We start from the raw sequence: 15,249 nt of genomic DNA, 5'->3' as shown, positions 1-15,249 counted from the left end.
GTGGCTCTGTAGAGCCGCTGCAAATGGCTAAATCTAGTAAGAGAATTCGGAGTTGACCGAGACCCGAAGCACTTCTTTGTTGCCTCCACCATCGTCTTATAGCGGCCGGAGGAGGCCCCTTCCACTCGTTCTTCCCCCCTTGTCCTTTCCGTGGCCTTCATGACTTCTCAGTCTACTGCCAATGTCGTTGGTGTTCATTATAGAGTCGGCAAAAAGATTGGCGAAGGTTCCTTCGGTGTCATCTTTGAAGGTATGGCTCCTCACTGTCCTGCCTCTTTTCCATGCCCTGTACACCGTTCTTTCGACAGGAACGAATCTCTTAAACTCTCAGACTGTCGCCATTAAGTTTGTGCGTAAGGATTGCTGTTCACTTGCTGGCCTCACATTCACCATATCCTCGTTTAGGAACCGCGAAAAGCTGAAGCACCGCAATTGCGCGACGAATGCCGTTCATATCGTATCTTAGCTGGATGTAGTGAGTTAGATACTCTTCGCACACTTCCACATCGATGTCAATACTTCTTGGCCTTCAGCTGGGATTCCTCAAATCTACCACTTCGGGCAAGAAGGCCTGCACAACATCCTAGTGATTGACCTGTTAGGCCCAAGTCTTGAAGACTTGTTCGATATGTGTGGGAGGAAGTTTTCGATAAAGACCGTCTGCATGGCCGCTCGTCAGATGGTGCGCAACGGCCCTCTCGTAGGCCTCGAAGTGACTCATCGTTTCCTCTTTAGGTCTCTCGTGTACAGACAATACATGACAAGAATCTGATCTACCGCGACATCAAACCAGACAATTTCTTGATAGGCCGGCCAGGAACAAAGGGTGCCAATAGTATGTGTTCAATACTACACTCCTTGTCAAACTTCTACTGACTATTCCATCGCTAGTCATCCATGTCGTCGATTTTGGAATGGCGAAGCAATATCGGGATCCCAAAACGAGGGCGCATATTCCGTATCGGGAAAGGAAAAGTTTGAGCGGCACAGCTCGGTATATGAGTATTAACACTCATTTGGGGCGAGGTATGGGCCAACGCCATAAATTATGCAGTCCGACTGTATGACTTTTTTTCATTAGAACAATCACGCCGCGATGACCTCGAAGCTCTGGGTCATGTTTTCATGTACTTTCTACGTGGAAGCCTTCCATGGCAAGGTCTCAAAGCCGCCACGAATAAGCAAAAATACGAGAAAATAGGAGAAAAGAAGCAGACGACACCGATCAAGGAACTTTGTGAAGGTTTCCCAGGTACGAAGAGAGTGTCTTTCAACCTACAAGTATTTCTTTTAATACAGAAATCCAGAGGAGTTTGGTATATATCTGAACTATGTTCGGAAACTTGGCTTTGAGGAAACACCTGACTATGAATTCTTGCGCGAGTTATTCACCAAAGTGATGAAGAACAACAACGACGCGGATGACGGCGTTTTCGATTGGAATTTGCTCAATGGTGAGGAGCCCATGTTTATATTTATTCGGAATCTCGACCTGAATCTATACTTCGTCAGGAGGCAAAGGTTGGGAAGCCTCAGTGGTGTGTATCTCTCACTATCACCGCCTTATTTATATCGTTGATTTCTTCACAGGGTCATCAGCAAATCTTGAACCAAATGCAAAACCAAGGATTGACCGCTTCACCGAATGATCGTCGGAGGGAAGATAGAAGGCGCGCTTCTCAAGGGGGAAATATAGCTCCACCTTCACCAGCTCTGGTACGGAACAATTCCAAACGTAAAGTTTCAAATGCGTTAGGCACTGGTGGTAACACGCCCGGGCAGGTCACTCCTCACTCAGCCGCCGCACAAGTCAACGTGCCTATTGGAACACCACATCGCGGGAACAGTCAACATCCCTATGCGAACGTTTCAGGAGGAGGGTATGATTATACTGCTGCCGAGGACGGTTATGGCACGCAACAACAATACGGTCGTACTTCACCAATGGTGTCTAGTGTGGCTGCACCTCCAGCCCTCAGTAATGTGCGGGCCAGGGCAGGTGACCTCGGAGTATCACGGGGTGAATACGACGGTCAGAACATTGACGAACCACCTCCGAAGATGACATTAATGAGAATTTTTACCTGCCGTTGTGGTTGAACCTCGGACTCGATGTTTGTGTTTTAACGTCCCTTGCATGCCCGCCCTTTTTACTTCTATACCCCTCCCATATATAGTCATCATTTTTTTTCGGTACTCACTTGTTGAATATGCTATCTTTGGTTGCGCGGAAGTTTTATATTTTATAGAGCTCGTAATCCTCACACATTTACAATCGATGACATCGTAACTTCAGCTTCACTAACCTTTTTCTCCGTTCTAACCCTCATTGCAAACCTGGGTGTCTTTTCCCCGTCTGATTATCAGAATGTCACGTATATATATATCATTATCAGCACAGAGAGGAGTGTAAATAGTAATAAGAGACCGGAAAATGAGGGCATAGACTAGCTGCACAAGAGCAACCAATGGCGAGTCCTACTTGAAAAAAAGAAGCCGGCGGGGAAGGGGTTTGCGAAAGAAGATGATCTGAGGTTCAGGCGGGCTGAGACATGGATTACCACTGTGACTTAATCGCTGACGGTCGAGGTCCTTGGACACAATGTGATGCGAGAGGGGGGTGTTAGACTTCCGACAGTCGTCCTGTAGAGACTCAAAAAATTCCAAAGGTCATAGCTAGAAAGTTCAGCTCAGAGCTCCTGAGAAGATGGGGGCGTTCCGTTAAGGTGAGTTTCTTCAGCAGAACGCTGCTGGTGTAGGTGTTACTATGGGATGAGGGACCGAACAATTTGCTACTAACCTTCCTTCGATCGTTGTTTTCAGGCTGTTTAAGACGATGACGATGAATGATCGTTTTGGTGTCAGTGGTTTGAATGTTGGAATCGAGTGCCCTCGCGAATTCAGAATTGGAAGGTAGAGCATGGGATGTAGTTTTGCGACGTTTTCGAACACCTTCCTGTGTGGACTGAATAGGCGAATCGAAAAGTGAACAGTTTGTCGATTCATCTTCCACCCCGTCGGATACCTTGACATTCCACAAGTAAGGTAAAGTCTTCCGGAAAGAAAAAAAATGTACAACCTCGGATGTTGCTGAGCGTGACGACGCGGCATTTCGGGAATCGACACCCCTTGTCTGTGTTTCCAGCATGACACAGTCCAGGAACAACCTCTTTCGGTTCTCGTTGCCTCCTCCAGACACCTTGGAAAGTGGCCTCGATCGATCCGACACACTTGCCGTCTAGAGTGCCCGTCAATCTCAAGAAAGTATTCTACTGTTGAGGACTCACAAGGTTGTAGTACTTTTGTTTGAGATGGTCTAAATTTCCTTCTGTACTCTGTAGGAAAGTAAAAAAATAATCATGATAAGCTGAATATCGCAATTACCCGGATTATCTCAATATTCTCGTCGTACCAGCCTGGCCTGACAAAACCGGGGTGTAGTGGTTTGCACGTTGTAAATGTCTGAGCAAGATCACTGAGCTGAATATCTTCCGGTTGCTTTCCTTCCTTTTCTTGTTTCTCATAGAGCTCCCACTTTTGATGATAATTTATTTTGCTGGTCTTGTGCCGTTCATGTACAGATTTCTCGTCTGTTAGCGCATGTAAGATCTGCACTGCATGCATGTCGTAGGCATAAAGCATGTGTGAGAAACAGCGTGCGCGGTGGCATTCTTTGCAATAAACCCATTCATCAAGAGGGATGTCGTGAGAAAGGGAGCCAGTCGAACATTTTCTCAACGCATCCTGCAAGCACGATTAGTTTTAAACGTGAAGAGTAGACTTTTCCCCTAACCTTCGGCTTGAATGCTTTCCGCCTCTCCACTAACAGGATGCAGGCAGAGAAGATGCCCTTCTTCGAAGACGTGTGGAGCAGATCTCTAAAAGCAAGGGTGAATGAACGGTAGACAGTCACGTAATCGTATAGACCTTTCCTCTCGCAACGGGACTTGTTTCAAAGTCGTGTTGCGTTCCCAATAACTGTGTAAGGCAGCATGAGCAGCTCGCCTTGCTGCCAAAAGTGTCTCAAAGGCGCGCCACTGTGAAGGTTTCAGCGACCCGCATTTACAAGTCCGGCCTTCGACGTAACACCCAGGACAGAGTATGAACCCATCTGCGATCTCATTTGGTGCCTCTTGAACGCAATCTCCACAATAAAAGAAACTTTGAAATATATCAGCACCACAAAAATCACATTGGACCTCAGGTTCTGTGGCAAGGGAGCACTTAGGCTGAACAGTTTCCAATTGAGCATACCGTGGACAGTATTCGTCAAGTAAGACACTGTCAAAGGCACTCAAGATGATCGCCAGTGACTTGGCCATCAATACTGAATTTTGCTACAAAAAACGTTCAAAGCTTGCACTAAATCCTTTGACAGACGGACTCACATCAGACTTGCAATCTTGCCCGAGTACGTTTTTTGTCCATCGCAAGACAGTATGATGGATGGTAGATTTGATGCGATAGGTCTCGAGCCGACAAACTCTGGGAAAGGAAATTACTATGTCCCTTGAATCGAGGAAATCAGAAAGCAACGGTGTGGATACCTTCTATAAAGTGGTAGCTCGTGATAAAGGGCGGTCTGCAGTCCCTGTAACGTCACACGAGACCACGAGGTTTTGATCGTGAATCCTCCAGCGTTCACGACTTGATGATAGCTTCTCGGGGGAACCAGTACCAAGTCTCCAATACGCTGTTCAATAACATAAATTGGAACATGGGTAGCTGCATCTGCCACCTCTTCCAGCGACATGATATGAGTTTCATGATCTAAAACTTTGTTGAGAGCGAGGAAATGGTTGGTTAGCTCGCGTGTGGAGGAGCTGTCGGTCATGAACCAGAACGAAGAACCGCCGTTCTCCGTGAAACACATGAGGTTTTGGCCCGATGATGCGCAGAGGTCTTTATGTATCGGAGTGAAGGTATCTCCCACCCCGAGATAACACATCAAGGTTTCTACTCGTTGCTGTGCGTTTCGATTTCTTTATTAAGAGGCGACACGAAGGAGCGGTAACAGGAGAACTGACTTCGTCGGGTAGGTTGGTCAAAAGGTTCGACTGACTGTCCTCTAAAAGACGACGAGGAATTGCCCCGGAACTCAGCCATTCCTTCCACCTGTCAGGACATGGGGCATCCTTCCCATACAGTCGTTCGGGTTCTAAATTTGCAGATCACACCATTGTTAGAAGTCTGAAGAGTAGCCGACCCGGACGTACCATCTACCTGGGTGAACGGTGAGATCTTACGGGAGGTGAGGATAAAGTCTGAAAGAAAAATGGTTTTATCTTCGCCATTGTGAATGTTCCTGACAGATATCTCTAACGAGGTGTAGGATGGTTGACATCAGAGTAGAGATGGGATAATATATTCCTGCAATGCACCTTGAAGCCCACAGGAAATCAGCCAATCTGGATCGAACAAATCTGTAGGCCAATCCGGGTGTTTGTGGAAGTCCTGGATTACGAGTGGTACCCCATTCTTCTCATGAAGCCCTATCGTTCTTGAGAGAATGTCCCTACCAGTCAATGCCGAGACTCGAGGTACCGCGATGAGACCATGCTGTCCGACGAGGTCGTCAAAATTCCAGCCTTTGCACGTAAAGTTTTTGCGTGTAGTAGGCTGATGATCGGTGTTGGCCACCATATCTTTGGCCGTCGCGGTCGGTGGCAGAGCTTCGGTTGAGTGGTGGTAATTATAATTAAGGGTAGTCGAGAGCGGTCGTAACACGACACCCCGCTGCCGACTATCTTATCTTGGCTGCTAGCCAGCCAAATTGCATTTACGTAAAACTTCTGGGCCTGTCGCCAGAGGTCAATTGCGTCTAATTATCATTGTTTCTAAATAGTCGCGGGCGGAATTTTAAACAGGCCTACCCAGAGGGATGATTGTACATTTCCTGGAATCTCTATGCGTAATGGATGCGAAGGGTTAATCTAAGCGGTATGGTAGTGGAGGTAACGTTTATCTCTTCGTCCTCAGGTACGAGATCTGAAAGTTTCTTCTCAAGATTGGGCCGGGTAGCTTCTTCTACCTGAGGTGGTCCTTGTAAATAGAGCTGCCGAGTTGGCGTCGATAGCGAGGGTTTCTTGATTTGTCTGGTGGGTCCACGGTCAGAAAGATTTCACGTCCATGAGAAGTGTTGGAACGCACATCGATTGGTTGTCCATTAACATCTCCATCAGCTGTTCCACCGTCGTATCAAAATTCACCGTCATATCAAGTGCTTCCCCCCCACAGACTGGGCAATCATTTCGCTTTTCGTGTTCAAAAGTGTACGAATAGATGCCTTCGGTACCAATAAGCATGAAGTAGTTATTGAGGTAGGCAGCAGAGCTCGTGGCTATCTTGAACGCCTCATTACAACAAGAAGCTAGAATCCAGAAAGTAAGCTAGGGTCGAAGTTGATGTCAAGAGGCTTACCTGCTATTATCGCATTCGTTGAGGCAATGGCCGGGATAATGTTCTTTACCACACCCTGTGTCAGAGACCAAGTTACTCCTTCTATCTTGAACTCCTTCGCACGTGCAGCAGCAGTATTGTACAGCCAGCCAATATGTTCGGGATCGTCGGTGTCCATCTTCTTGTCTGTTTCACATTGAGTAAAACCAAATACGAGAAAGGTTCTCCTCTCACCTCCGTGCACACGCGGCCACTCCAAAACGGAAGCCCACTCAATGCAGTGTTCCGGAAGTCGTGGAGTATTGGCAATAGTGCAGATGGGAAATGCAGTCGGTTTATTTAACATATCGAGAGAACATTCGTAACAGGAGGTTATAGTTGGGAGAATGACGCGTGCTTGGCCTTTGAAGCCTGGCTAAGGATGAGATATGAGTATAAAATGCTGAGAAAAGCTCAAACCTTCTGTACCGCCATCAATGAGAGGCTTGAGACTTTCAGGATTTTCAGGGTCCACGAGGTTCACCAGTGTCGCGTTTATCCATCGACGCGCTTCGACAGAGTCCAACCCACATATGATTAGATGAAACTGAAGGTAATAGTCATCGCCCTTGTCCTGAATCTTGCCAAAATAACTGCGAGATCTGTAAGCACTTGTACTTCAAGATAGCCAGCGGCTTACGGCGTGACTTTGACTCCTGGAACACGATTCATTATAAATTCGGCAGCGACGGTCGCCTTGGGTTTCCCAACATCCTTCTGACTGGCGTTATATTAGACAAGGGTTGACCTTGGTAAAAGTAAAGGAACGCACCGGAAAAGAAACTGTCTGTTGAGGTTACTGATATCAATGGTGTCCATATCGATTACATGAATGTCCTTGAACCCGGTTAGGGCCAAGTTGGCCAGGATTTCACAACCAAGACCACCCGCACCAATAACGAGAATTTTGGCTTCATGTCTCAAGAAATTTTTCACCTAAAGTATAACGCGAGTGAGTTTCTCGATGGAATTTGGGGCACACCAGAAAACAAACACCGTCTCCGGCCATGAAGGCTTCGTCTGTTCGTGGACCTGGTGTATCCAAGATTTGATCTATATGATAATACCGTCCTTCCCAGTCCTGAACGACTGCATTTGAATCGGCCATCTCGAGAGCAGAAAGAGGTGAGGTTTAGGAAGTAGATCGATTATTTATCAGGGTGAGTTCCGCGTTATGTCATGTTTGAGCTTGACTAGTCACTGTCAGTCGCGACGCTAGCACGGTTATCCCAATGCTTTGTTCTTTATATTGTTCTGAATCTACATGAACACGATGTTCTCTTGGCTACCTTCATGGCTCCCTAGCCTACCCTCCGGCGATTACTTCTCCTTACCCTCAAGTATTCAAGGACGTTTCATTTCATTCGTCCTCAAACGAACCTTAGGTCACTTCCTCAAACCGGGTCAGCTCGATCCACAGCAGATAGATTCACAAGTGGGATCTGGGTACATTCAGATCAATGACCTTGAAGTGGACACTAGTGTGAGTCAGTACATTCTCTCAACCTGATCACCACTAACGGAAGGTCCCACAGGCCGTGAACGAACTTCTTCAGGGTCTTCCTCTTGCACTAGAATCAGGAACCATTGGTTCAGTTACTGCCCGGATTCCATGGCCAAATCCTCTCACAGCCGCCGTTGGATTCTCGCTGAATTCCCTTCACGTAACTCTGCATGTACAACAAGACCGTACTCGCACGGCCCAAGTCGATTTGTCTGATTCGATTGCATCATATGCACAATCTTTCATTCACGAAGAATTGGAAAGCACGGAAGAAGATGTCCTCGAGGAATCATTACGGATACAGCATCACTCAAACGAGGAAGACCATAACGTCCCCGGTGGTATCAACCCCTTTCTTGATACACCGGAAGAGCTTGACAAGGCGGACATCGATCCGGACGGGATTTCCCTTTTTGCAGTCCTTATTGAGCGCCTACTGGCCCGGTTCCAAGGTGACGCAAAAGATACGAGGATTACGGTATTTGATCCTGCAAGTGGGGGCAGCATGACGTTGTCTGTAGCAGAAATCCGTTATCATACTGATGTCTCGGAGGTTGACGAAGGTCGCGGACCTCGTACCGACGAGAGCGAAGGGGAAGTTAGAAAACTCATTATCTCCGGTCTTTCAGTGAACGTTCGTCAATCGATACAGAACTGTCCGGCCAAAGATTCGTCTCCCGGCGCCACAGGCAGTCCTTCTCCTGCATCATCAGAGAGCTCCATGGATGCTGACGCCCAATGGACCATGTCGCAATCTATTGCTTTCTTGCCTCCACGCTCTGGTTCCCCAGACAGTGCCGTATCTGCTAGTATGTATCAGAGCGCGTTCTCAACCGATATGCCGCCCGATTCGAATGTCATTCCAAGGAATACACCCTCTCGTAGCCACCGTAATTCTTCAAACAACTCCTCACCTGACGTTCCAAGCGAACTCTCTGATACTTTGATGTCCTTTGGACCAGAATCAATCGTCGTTCAGTTGACGACCCCACCCTTACGAACAATCAACACAAGTCATCAGTTCAACGTCAAACTTTCGGTGAAAGTAGGCACAATCAGAATAATGCTCCGGGCATGGCATATGCGGTGTCTTTTACAATTGGCCAGCGCCATTACAGCCTATCCAAGTGTTCCGCCACCTACGGGAACGAATGAGTTAAGCTCATCTTCGGGCTCTGGAATCCAGTTGAGTCTTGACATTGGTGGCATCGTCCTGCTTTTACTTCCTCATCCACCGTCCAAAGTGGGCAGTCCCAATTCGACGCTGGACCGCTTCTTCTCGCACCCTTTGGCCCTTCCTCCTTTCTTAGAAGATTGCTTTCGCTTGCACGTCGAAAGAATTTCGTTAGAGACTTCGATCAATAATGCGGCAACCACCAGGAATATCGCAACGTTATCCTCCACCCTCACAGTCGGAGACATTGCACTCTTTTCCTTCCATCCCGATTATAGTGGGCAGGATGGGGAAGCCAGTGTCATTGCAATCCCGGTGTTGATAACTGATCCGTTACTGCCCACCCAATATCTGTCGCAACACGTTCATCCTGGTTCCGTAGTGGAGTCAGAAGAAATCAAAATGCCGTTATTTGGTGTGGTAGATTGGACTAGTAACCAAGCCTGGCACTATGGAACAAAAATTTCTAGTTGGCGAACAAAACAGAAGCAAATGAAAAGTTTGCATGGTTCCCGTTGGCGAAGCTCTGCACCTGACTCTGGTCAAACCGATTTGGCAGTGCATATTCGTCTTGAAAGGAGATCGCCAGCAACAAATAAGTCTTCATCGTCAATCGACGTAGACGCGAACATAGTGTCTCCACTCCATCTTTTTCTAGATCTTCGTTGGATAGCACTGGAAAGCGGAATCCTCGCATTCATCAATGAGATCTCGTACGCACTACGGACCGATGTGCCCCCGGGCACACCCCAGCAAGATCCAGTTTCGCAGCGCAAGGCCGTTCAAAGCCAAGCACTGAAAGATCTCGACCTACACTTGAATTACCTTGAGGAGGGAGAAGTAGCTTCAGGCTTCACTGGTCATGCTGCTGCGAAAGAGTCCCTTTTACAAAAGGTAAATCTGCATTGATTTTCATGGTTTAGCCAACTGACGCTACGGACAAGCACTCGGGCTCAAGAAAGAAACCTCTTAGTTCCTCCCGCATCGTCATCGGTACACCTATGATTCGTGTACAAACTCGATGCCCTCCTGGAGTGGGCCACAATCCTCGGTCAGGTGCTGTAATTCTTGATGTGCGAGATGTGAAAGTTGTTGTTGGAGAGGGGTGGACTCCTAAGGTTACATCATTCAGTCAACCTTCAGGTGTCCAAACGTTGGAAGGCAAGATCTTACTATTGGTTGAATTGGGGATGGTTGTGTTATCCTTCGCTTCACCTGCATCCGATAAAGCAACCGCTCTTCTATCTCTAGGTTCACTTGTACGGACTGGAGGGCTTGACGAGTCTCACAATCTCCCCGACGTACGGCCTAGGATAGCTATAACACAGTCCGAGCCTCGAAGGCTACATACTTCCGTGACTACCGCGTTGAATCTGGACTTTCCTTCTGTTGTTATCAACCTTTCCAAGCCTGCTTTCGATGGTTTACAGTACTGGGCTGATGATGTCTCCCAGACCTTACAACTCGCACTTGAAAAGGACGTTACGGGAGAGAATGGAAGTCGAGATACAAGCATAATTGGGAGTCGATATTTTGCTCAGTCCACAAGAGGCGGAGATGCTAGTGTTGTTGCGCAATCAAAGGAGAGGAAAGACGAGTTCGTCATCAAGGCCCTCCTACATGAAGGTATCCTCGATTCGTTCGAGGTGCCGTCCTGTTCTAATCCTGCATCATTCCATAGCTTTTGTACGAATTTCCCTCCTACGCCAGCAGGAAGAAGAAGGAATTCTTCGTCCGGTCGACATCGTAGCATCTGACATTGATATGCTGGTCGAAGTCAAATCAGAGGGCCGGGTATATCCCTTGATTTCACTTAGATGCATCACATCTCTAATTGCTGTTGTAGGACCAAACATTCGTTACAGTGTCGGCTACGGACCTCTCGGTAATCAATCATACTTCTTCTCGTGAAAACGTGACCCTATTTTCATTAGCCTCTCCACGGGATCCGGTATGTCTTCAGTCTTCACAGTCAACAAACTATTTGACAGTCTGCTAGTTATTGATCTCTAAACCAGTTTTGAAACTGCGCTTTACGTCCCTTTTGATTCCTGGAACTATCTTCAAGGAATCGAAGATACGCCTATCGTTATGGGGTTTCATTTACAATTTCTCTCATGATACATCTTGGATGACCGATTTGGCAATCTTTGCGAGTGCACCCCCAGGAGTGTGTGATTATTCTGGGTGCATATATAACCACTAACCTTCAATTCCTAGGCATTTGAGACTGTGGTTCCCAGTGAACGTACAAGTCTCTTTGTGAAGGTCACGGATGGCGCTATCCAATCAAAGGCCCCTCATCACCCTGGTACACTCATCGTGCATATGGGGGAACTGGAATTTGCAACCGAGTTGATTGGAAATGCCGCAACGTTTAATCTCAAGTTATTGGTCCCTTCATTGGCTTTACTGGCAATAGATGACGTTGCGGAGTGCATTGATTCCGACTTGCACCCTGAAATTGGCGTAACATTCTGGACGGTACGCTTCGCCATCGACTACTTCAAATGCTCATGACTTTAGCCTATACCTAGAAACGCGGGCACGCGCTGTTGGCCGAAGTCGCTAATTTGAAACTTTCAATCGAGAGCAATAAAAAGATTTCAGATATGAAGGTAAGTTGTGGTCTCGAAACCTCGAGGATTTACAACTGAAGGGTTTGTTTATTGTAGGTCACGATAGATCAAGTAGGCATTCGTCTACATCTTTGTGCAGATACAATGGCTGCCGTCACAGCATTTATCGATGATTTGGTATCTGCCTTCACACCTGTGGAAAATCATCCGTGAGCTGCACCTCCACACTGACTCTACATGTTCCGAATTGTTTCCCCAGCCCACCCAAGCGCAGGAAACGTCCCACTGTTATAGCAGAAGACCAAGGCGAGCGCAATACCGATATGTTTTGTATGTTTTCGGCGATCTCCGAACATCACCCGCCATCTGACCACTGCAACAGCCTCGGTGGACGACCTGGCCTTTAAGCGCGTGCCCCAGATAGGACATGCTCCGGATATGATATATGACGATCTTCCAACCAACCCAGATTACCTAGACGAGTCGTTTGGAGCAGCAGCAGGTCTCAGAGAGTTACGAGATGAGGATCTGGATGATTTCGACCAGGATTACATTGGTACAGTCCATCCAGCTGAGGAAGGACAGAAACCTGGGATCATATCGAAATACGGCGGTGAAACTATTCGATTGTTACGAACAGAGGGTTTGCACGTAGTGGATGATTACTTCGACACTTTACCTCCAGAAGACACAAATGACTTCGCGAGGTATGTCGTTGTTACCGAGGAAACAGTAGTGATATTAATTTAATTCAGACTTGGAGAAACCACTGTTCAAGTTCACATACGTAATAGCGACGTCAATGTCCTCCTCTACGATGGATATGACTGGGCGCACACACGAAGAATAGTCGAAACCGAGGTCAAGGAGATGAGGAAGAGGCTGGCCAAAATCAGACAGCTGGTAGCCAATGGTCAGACACAGGAAGCGGTTGTCGAAGAAACGAGTACTCTCCTCTTTAATTCGGTCTATATAGGTCTCGAGCAAGATGTCGATGAATTGGAACCGACGGCTCTTATGGCAGCTATTGATGAGGAACTGAAGGAAGACCCGGACACAGGAAGTCAGGGATCGGGATCATGGCAAACGTTGCCTACTCCTCCGGGCAAAGTCAATAGTCCTTCTACACGACCAGTTGCCCGCCGTTTGGCTCGCTCAAGAGGCTCGAATATCGAGTTCCAAGCAGCTGGCCTCAATGCTACTTTTGATCAGTACAAGCCGATGGAACAGCTGGTTTCCAAAGTATTTGCGACTATTGAAAACCTCGAGATACTGGACCACATTAAGACATCAACGTGGAAGAAATTTTTGACCGCGTTGAGAGCAGATTCCAGGGGTAATATTCGTGAGACGGGGTCAAGTATGGTCAGGTTCGAATTACGAACGCTGAAACCAGTTCCTGAAGATCCATCAGAGGAAAATAGGCTCAGGGTATGTATCATTGTATTCGTGACTCGACATGTATTGACTATAGACAATTCCTCAGCTTAAGATCCTTCCTCTTCGATTACACGTGGACCAGGACGCCTTGGACTTTCTTAAGAAATTCTTTGGCTTCAAAGATCCACGTTTCGTTTCAGCGCCATCAGATCCGGATGAAGGGACCTATTTCCGTGGATGTCTTTATACTAGATTCTCGGGCTCTTCTCACTGACAATCTGTTTTAGAACTTGCGGAGGTGTTTCCTGTAGACCTCAAACTCGACTATAAACCACGGAGGGTTGACTATCGAGCTTTGCGCGAGGGCAGAACAATTGAGCTGATGAATTTCTTCCACTTTGACGGCGCAGAGATGACTCTACGGCACATAACATTATCCGGAGTATGCGTGCTTCTTGTCGTACAATCACCCACGGCTAAGAACTATTTCTATTTTTCAGATCAATGGTTGGGCCCGGCTCGGCGAACTTTTGAATGACCTGTGGACACCAGATGTAAAGGCCACGCAATTGGTCGATGTAATATCCGGTGTTTCGCCTATCAGATCTGTCGTTAACGTTGGGTCCGGCATCGCCGATCTTGTACTTCTCCCAATATCTCAGTACAAGAAAGACGGTAGGATAGTACGGGGCGTTCAGAAGGGGACCGAGGCATTCGTCAAGTCCACTGCAGCCGAGGCCATCAAACTTGGAGCTCGGCTCGCGACCGGAACGCAGGTTATCCTCGAGCAGGCGGAGGGTGTTCTCGGTACTGAGTTCAAACACCCGATCACCGCTGAAACACTACAGATATTCGAGCCTGCTGTCGGTATCAACGTGTTAGATAAGGATGACTTCACGGAGGAAGAGATAAACCTCGTCAGTAAATATGCGGAACAACCCATGAACTTACAAGAGGGCATTCATTCCGCATACAAGAGCCTTCAGAAGAACTTCAACTCCGCAGCACAAACGATACTTGCTGTTCCAATGGAAGTATATGAGAGGTCGGGCAGTGAGGTCAGTGTTTACTCTAAGATTTGAGATGGAATTCTGACCCAGACATGAAGGGGCCTGTTCGGTCTGTTATTCGTGCCGTCCCTATCGCTGTCTTGAGACCCATGATTGGGGCTAGTGAGGCTGTGAGCAAGACTTTACTCGGTTTGCACAACCAACTCGATCCCAACCTCCGACACGATCACGATGACAAGTACAAACATCGATGATTCGCGATGTTCTTCTGTTTTGCTCCTCTACCTCTCCTTTTTTGCCTTTAGTTGCATAGCTATAGTAGCAATCCTGTATAGATAATGAATAGACTGGGTAAACACGAAAACCGTGTATAGGACTGTATACGAGAGGCTCTGTTGGTAAAACGGGTTTTCGTATGTCTTTCTCTTCTCTTTTTTTTTCAAATCTACAGACAGTTCAAGAAGATTCTCCGAGTATACAGAGGGTAACCACGACTTCAGTGTCCACGCCGTGCAACCGCCAGACATTCCTCTTGAAGGCCATCTACCCAAAGAACCTCCACGCCTGCAAGCTTCAGCTTCTGGGCGCCCTCGCAGTTCACGAAGTCATCGGGCTCATCAACTCCAATGAAGCACCTCTTTATCTTTGCAGAAATTAGTGCGTCAGCGCATGGGGCGAGTCCCGATGTTCGGATCGAGCATGGTTCCATAGTGGTATAGACGTCCGCCTCCGCCAGCACTCCACGTTTACTGAGGGCCGTCGACCCAAGCAGCTGAGACAGATCGGAATCCGACAGAGACTCAAATTTAGTGAGAGCATTTGCCTCAGCATGAGTGTTTCCGGGTAGTTCCCGCGAATATCCTGTGGATAATACCACCGGTTCGGATTCGGGGGTGGAACGGTATGCAAGGACACAACCAACGCAGAACGCCGTAGGGACAGGTGTGCAATTTTTTGCTTCATCGAGTGCCAGGCGAAGGAGACGAAGGTGTGAATCGAGGTTATCTCCCATAGTAGTGACTTGAATGTAGGTGGTGGAGGTGTGGACAGCTCAAGCGCTCATGGCCGAAGGAAGAAATATCTTCACACAGTCATCGGGTTTGGTGGTTAAGTAATCCCTGTGTTGTGTATTATCAAGTCACCGTTTCTGTTCAAGGCTCGCAA

General features: G+C 47.5%; 5 protein-coding genes across 10 annotated transcripts; 2 read left to right on the top strand and 3 right to left on the bottom strand.

Annotated features, from left to right (window-relative positions):
- Nucleotides 1-159: 159 nt before the first annotated feature.
- CKI1 (bifunctional choline kinase/ethanolamine kinase cki1) lies at nt 160-2,100 on the top strand (the record flags this gene model as incomplete). Its single annotated transcript, XM_043153769.1, has 11 exons — nt 160-250; nt 309-349; nt 406-475; nt 534-682; nt 736-835; nt 892-1,026; nt 1,082-1,252; nt 1,308-1,454; nt 1,513-1,538; nt 1,591-1,716; nt 1,783-2,100. 11 exons carry the CDS (start codon nt 160-162, stop codon nt 2,098-2,100), a joined length of 1,374 nt encoding a protein of 457 aa, XP_043009054.1.
- Nucleotides 2,101-2,403: 303 nt separating this feature from the next.
- Nucleotides 2,404-5,791, bottom strand: E1B28_008926 (uncharacterized protein). Of its 2 annotated transcripts, XM_043153767.1 has the most exons (12): nt 5,382-5,791; nt 5,217-5,318; nt 5,028-5,158; nt 4,548-4,966; nt 4,389-4,485; nt 3,928-4,337; nt 3,794-3,878; nt 3,385-3,744; nt 3,288-3,335; nt 3,080-3,238; nt 2,801-3,025; nt 2,404-2,750 (listed from the first exon to the last, which is right to left on the bottom strand). In XM_043153767.1, exons 1-12 carry the CDS (start codon nt 5,641-5,643, stop codon nt 2,691-2,693), a joined length of 2,358 nt encoding a protein of 785 aa, XP_043009052.1. In that variant the 5' UTR covers nt 5,644-5,791; the 3' UTR covers nt 2,404-2,690. The 2 variants fall into 2 exon arrangements, with proteins under 2 accessions (XP_043009052.1, XP_043009053.1); XM_043153768.1 differs by having other exon boundaries at nt 4,548-5,158.
- A 1-nt stretch (nt 5,792) lies between these two features.
- On the bottom strand, nt 5,793-7,607 carry E1B28_008925 (uncharacterized protein). Of its 3 annotated transcripts, XM_043153766.1 has the most exons (9): nt 7,433-7,607; nt 7,332-7,374; nt 7,211-7,275; nt 7,079-7,159; nt 6,859-7,031; nt 6,634-6,810; nt 6,421-6,585; nt 6,151-6,370; nt 5,793-6,095 (listed from the first exon to the last, which is right to left on the bottom strand). In XM_043153766.1, exons 2-9 carry the CDS (start codon nt 7,353-7,355, stop codon nt 5,906-5,908), a joined length of 1,095 nt encoding a protein of 364 aa, XP_043009051.1. In that variant the 5' UTR covers nt 7,356-7,374; nt 7,433-7,607; the 3' UTR covers nt 5,793-5,905. The 3 variants fall into 3 exon arrangements, with proteins under 3 accessions (XP_043009051.1, XP_043009049.1, XP_043009050.1); XM_043153764.1 differs by having other exon boundaries at nt 7,211-7,374; XM_043153765.1 differs by having other exon boundaries at nt 7,211-7,607.
- Nucleotides 7,608-7,619: 12 nt separating this feature from the next.
- On the top strand, nt 7,620-15,130 carry E1B28_008923 (uncharacterized protein). Of its 3 annotated transcripts, none has more exons than XM_043153763.1 (16): nt 7,620-7,921; nt 7,974-10,010; nt 10,075-10,742; nt 10,798-10,910; nt 10,963-11,067; nt 11,116-11,286; nt 11,337-11,600; nt 11,654-11,734; nt 11,792-11,904; nt 11,955-12,025; nt 12,078-12,402; nt 12,451-13,126; nt 13,182-13,308; nt 13,363-13,517; nt 13,576-14,133; nt 14,184-15,130. In XM_043153763.1, exons 2-16 carry the CDS (start codon nt 9,979-9,981, stop codon nt 14,337-14,339), a joined length of 3,615 nt encoding a protein of 1,204 aa, XP_043009047.1. In that variant the 5' UTR covers nt 7,620-7,921; nt 7,974-9,978; the 3' UTR covers nt 14,340-15,130. The 3 variants fall into 3 exon arrangements, with proteins under 3 accessions (XP_043009047.1, XP_043009045.1, XP_043009046.1); XM_043153761.1 differs by having other exon boundaries at nt 10,061-10,742; XM_043153762.1 differs by having other exon boundaries at nt 10,061-10,742; nt 13,182-13,517.
- On the bottom strand, nt 14,582-15,097 carry E1B28_008924 (uncharacterized protein; the record flags this gene model as incomplete). The annotated part of the gene is made up of 1 exon (XM_043153760.1): nt 14,582-15,097. The coding sequence occupies one exon, from the start codon at nt 15,095-15,097 to the stop codon at nt 14,582-14,584; it is 516 nt and encodes a 171-aa protein (XP_043009048.1).
- Nucleotides 15,131-15,249: the final 119 nt, after the last annotated feature.

Source organism: Marasmius oreades, chromosome 5, assembly GCF_018924745.1.
Source record: "Marasmius oreades isolate 03SP1 chromosome 5, whole genome shotgun sequence".
Taxonomy (NCBI): domain Eukaryota; kingdom Fungi; phylum Basidiomycota; class Agaricomycetes; order Agaricales; family Marasmiaceae; genus Marasmius; species Marasmius oreades.
Note: the sequence above shows the minus strand (reverse complement) of the source record. Positions and strands in the feature narration are given on the sequence as shown.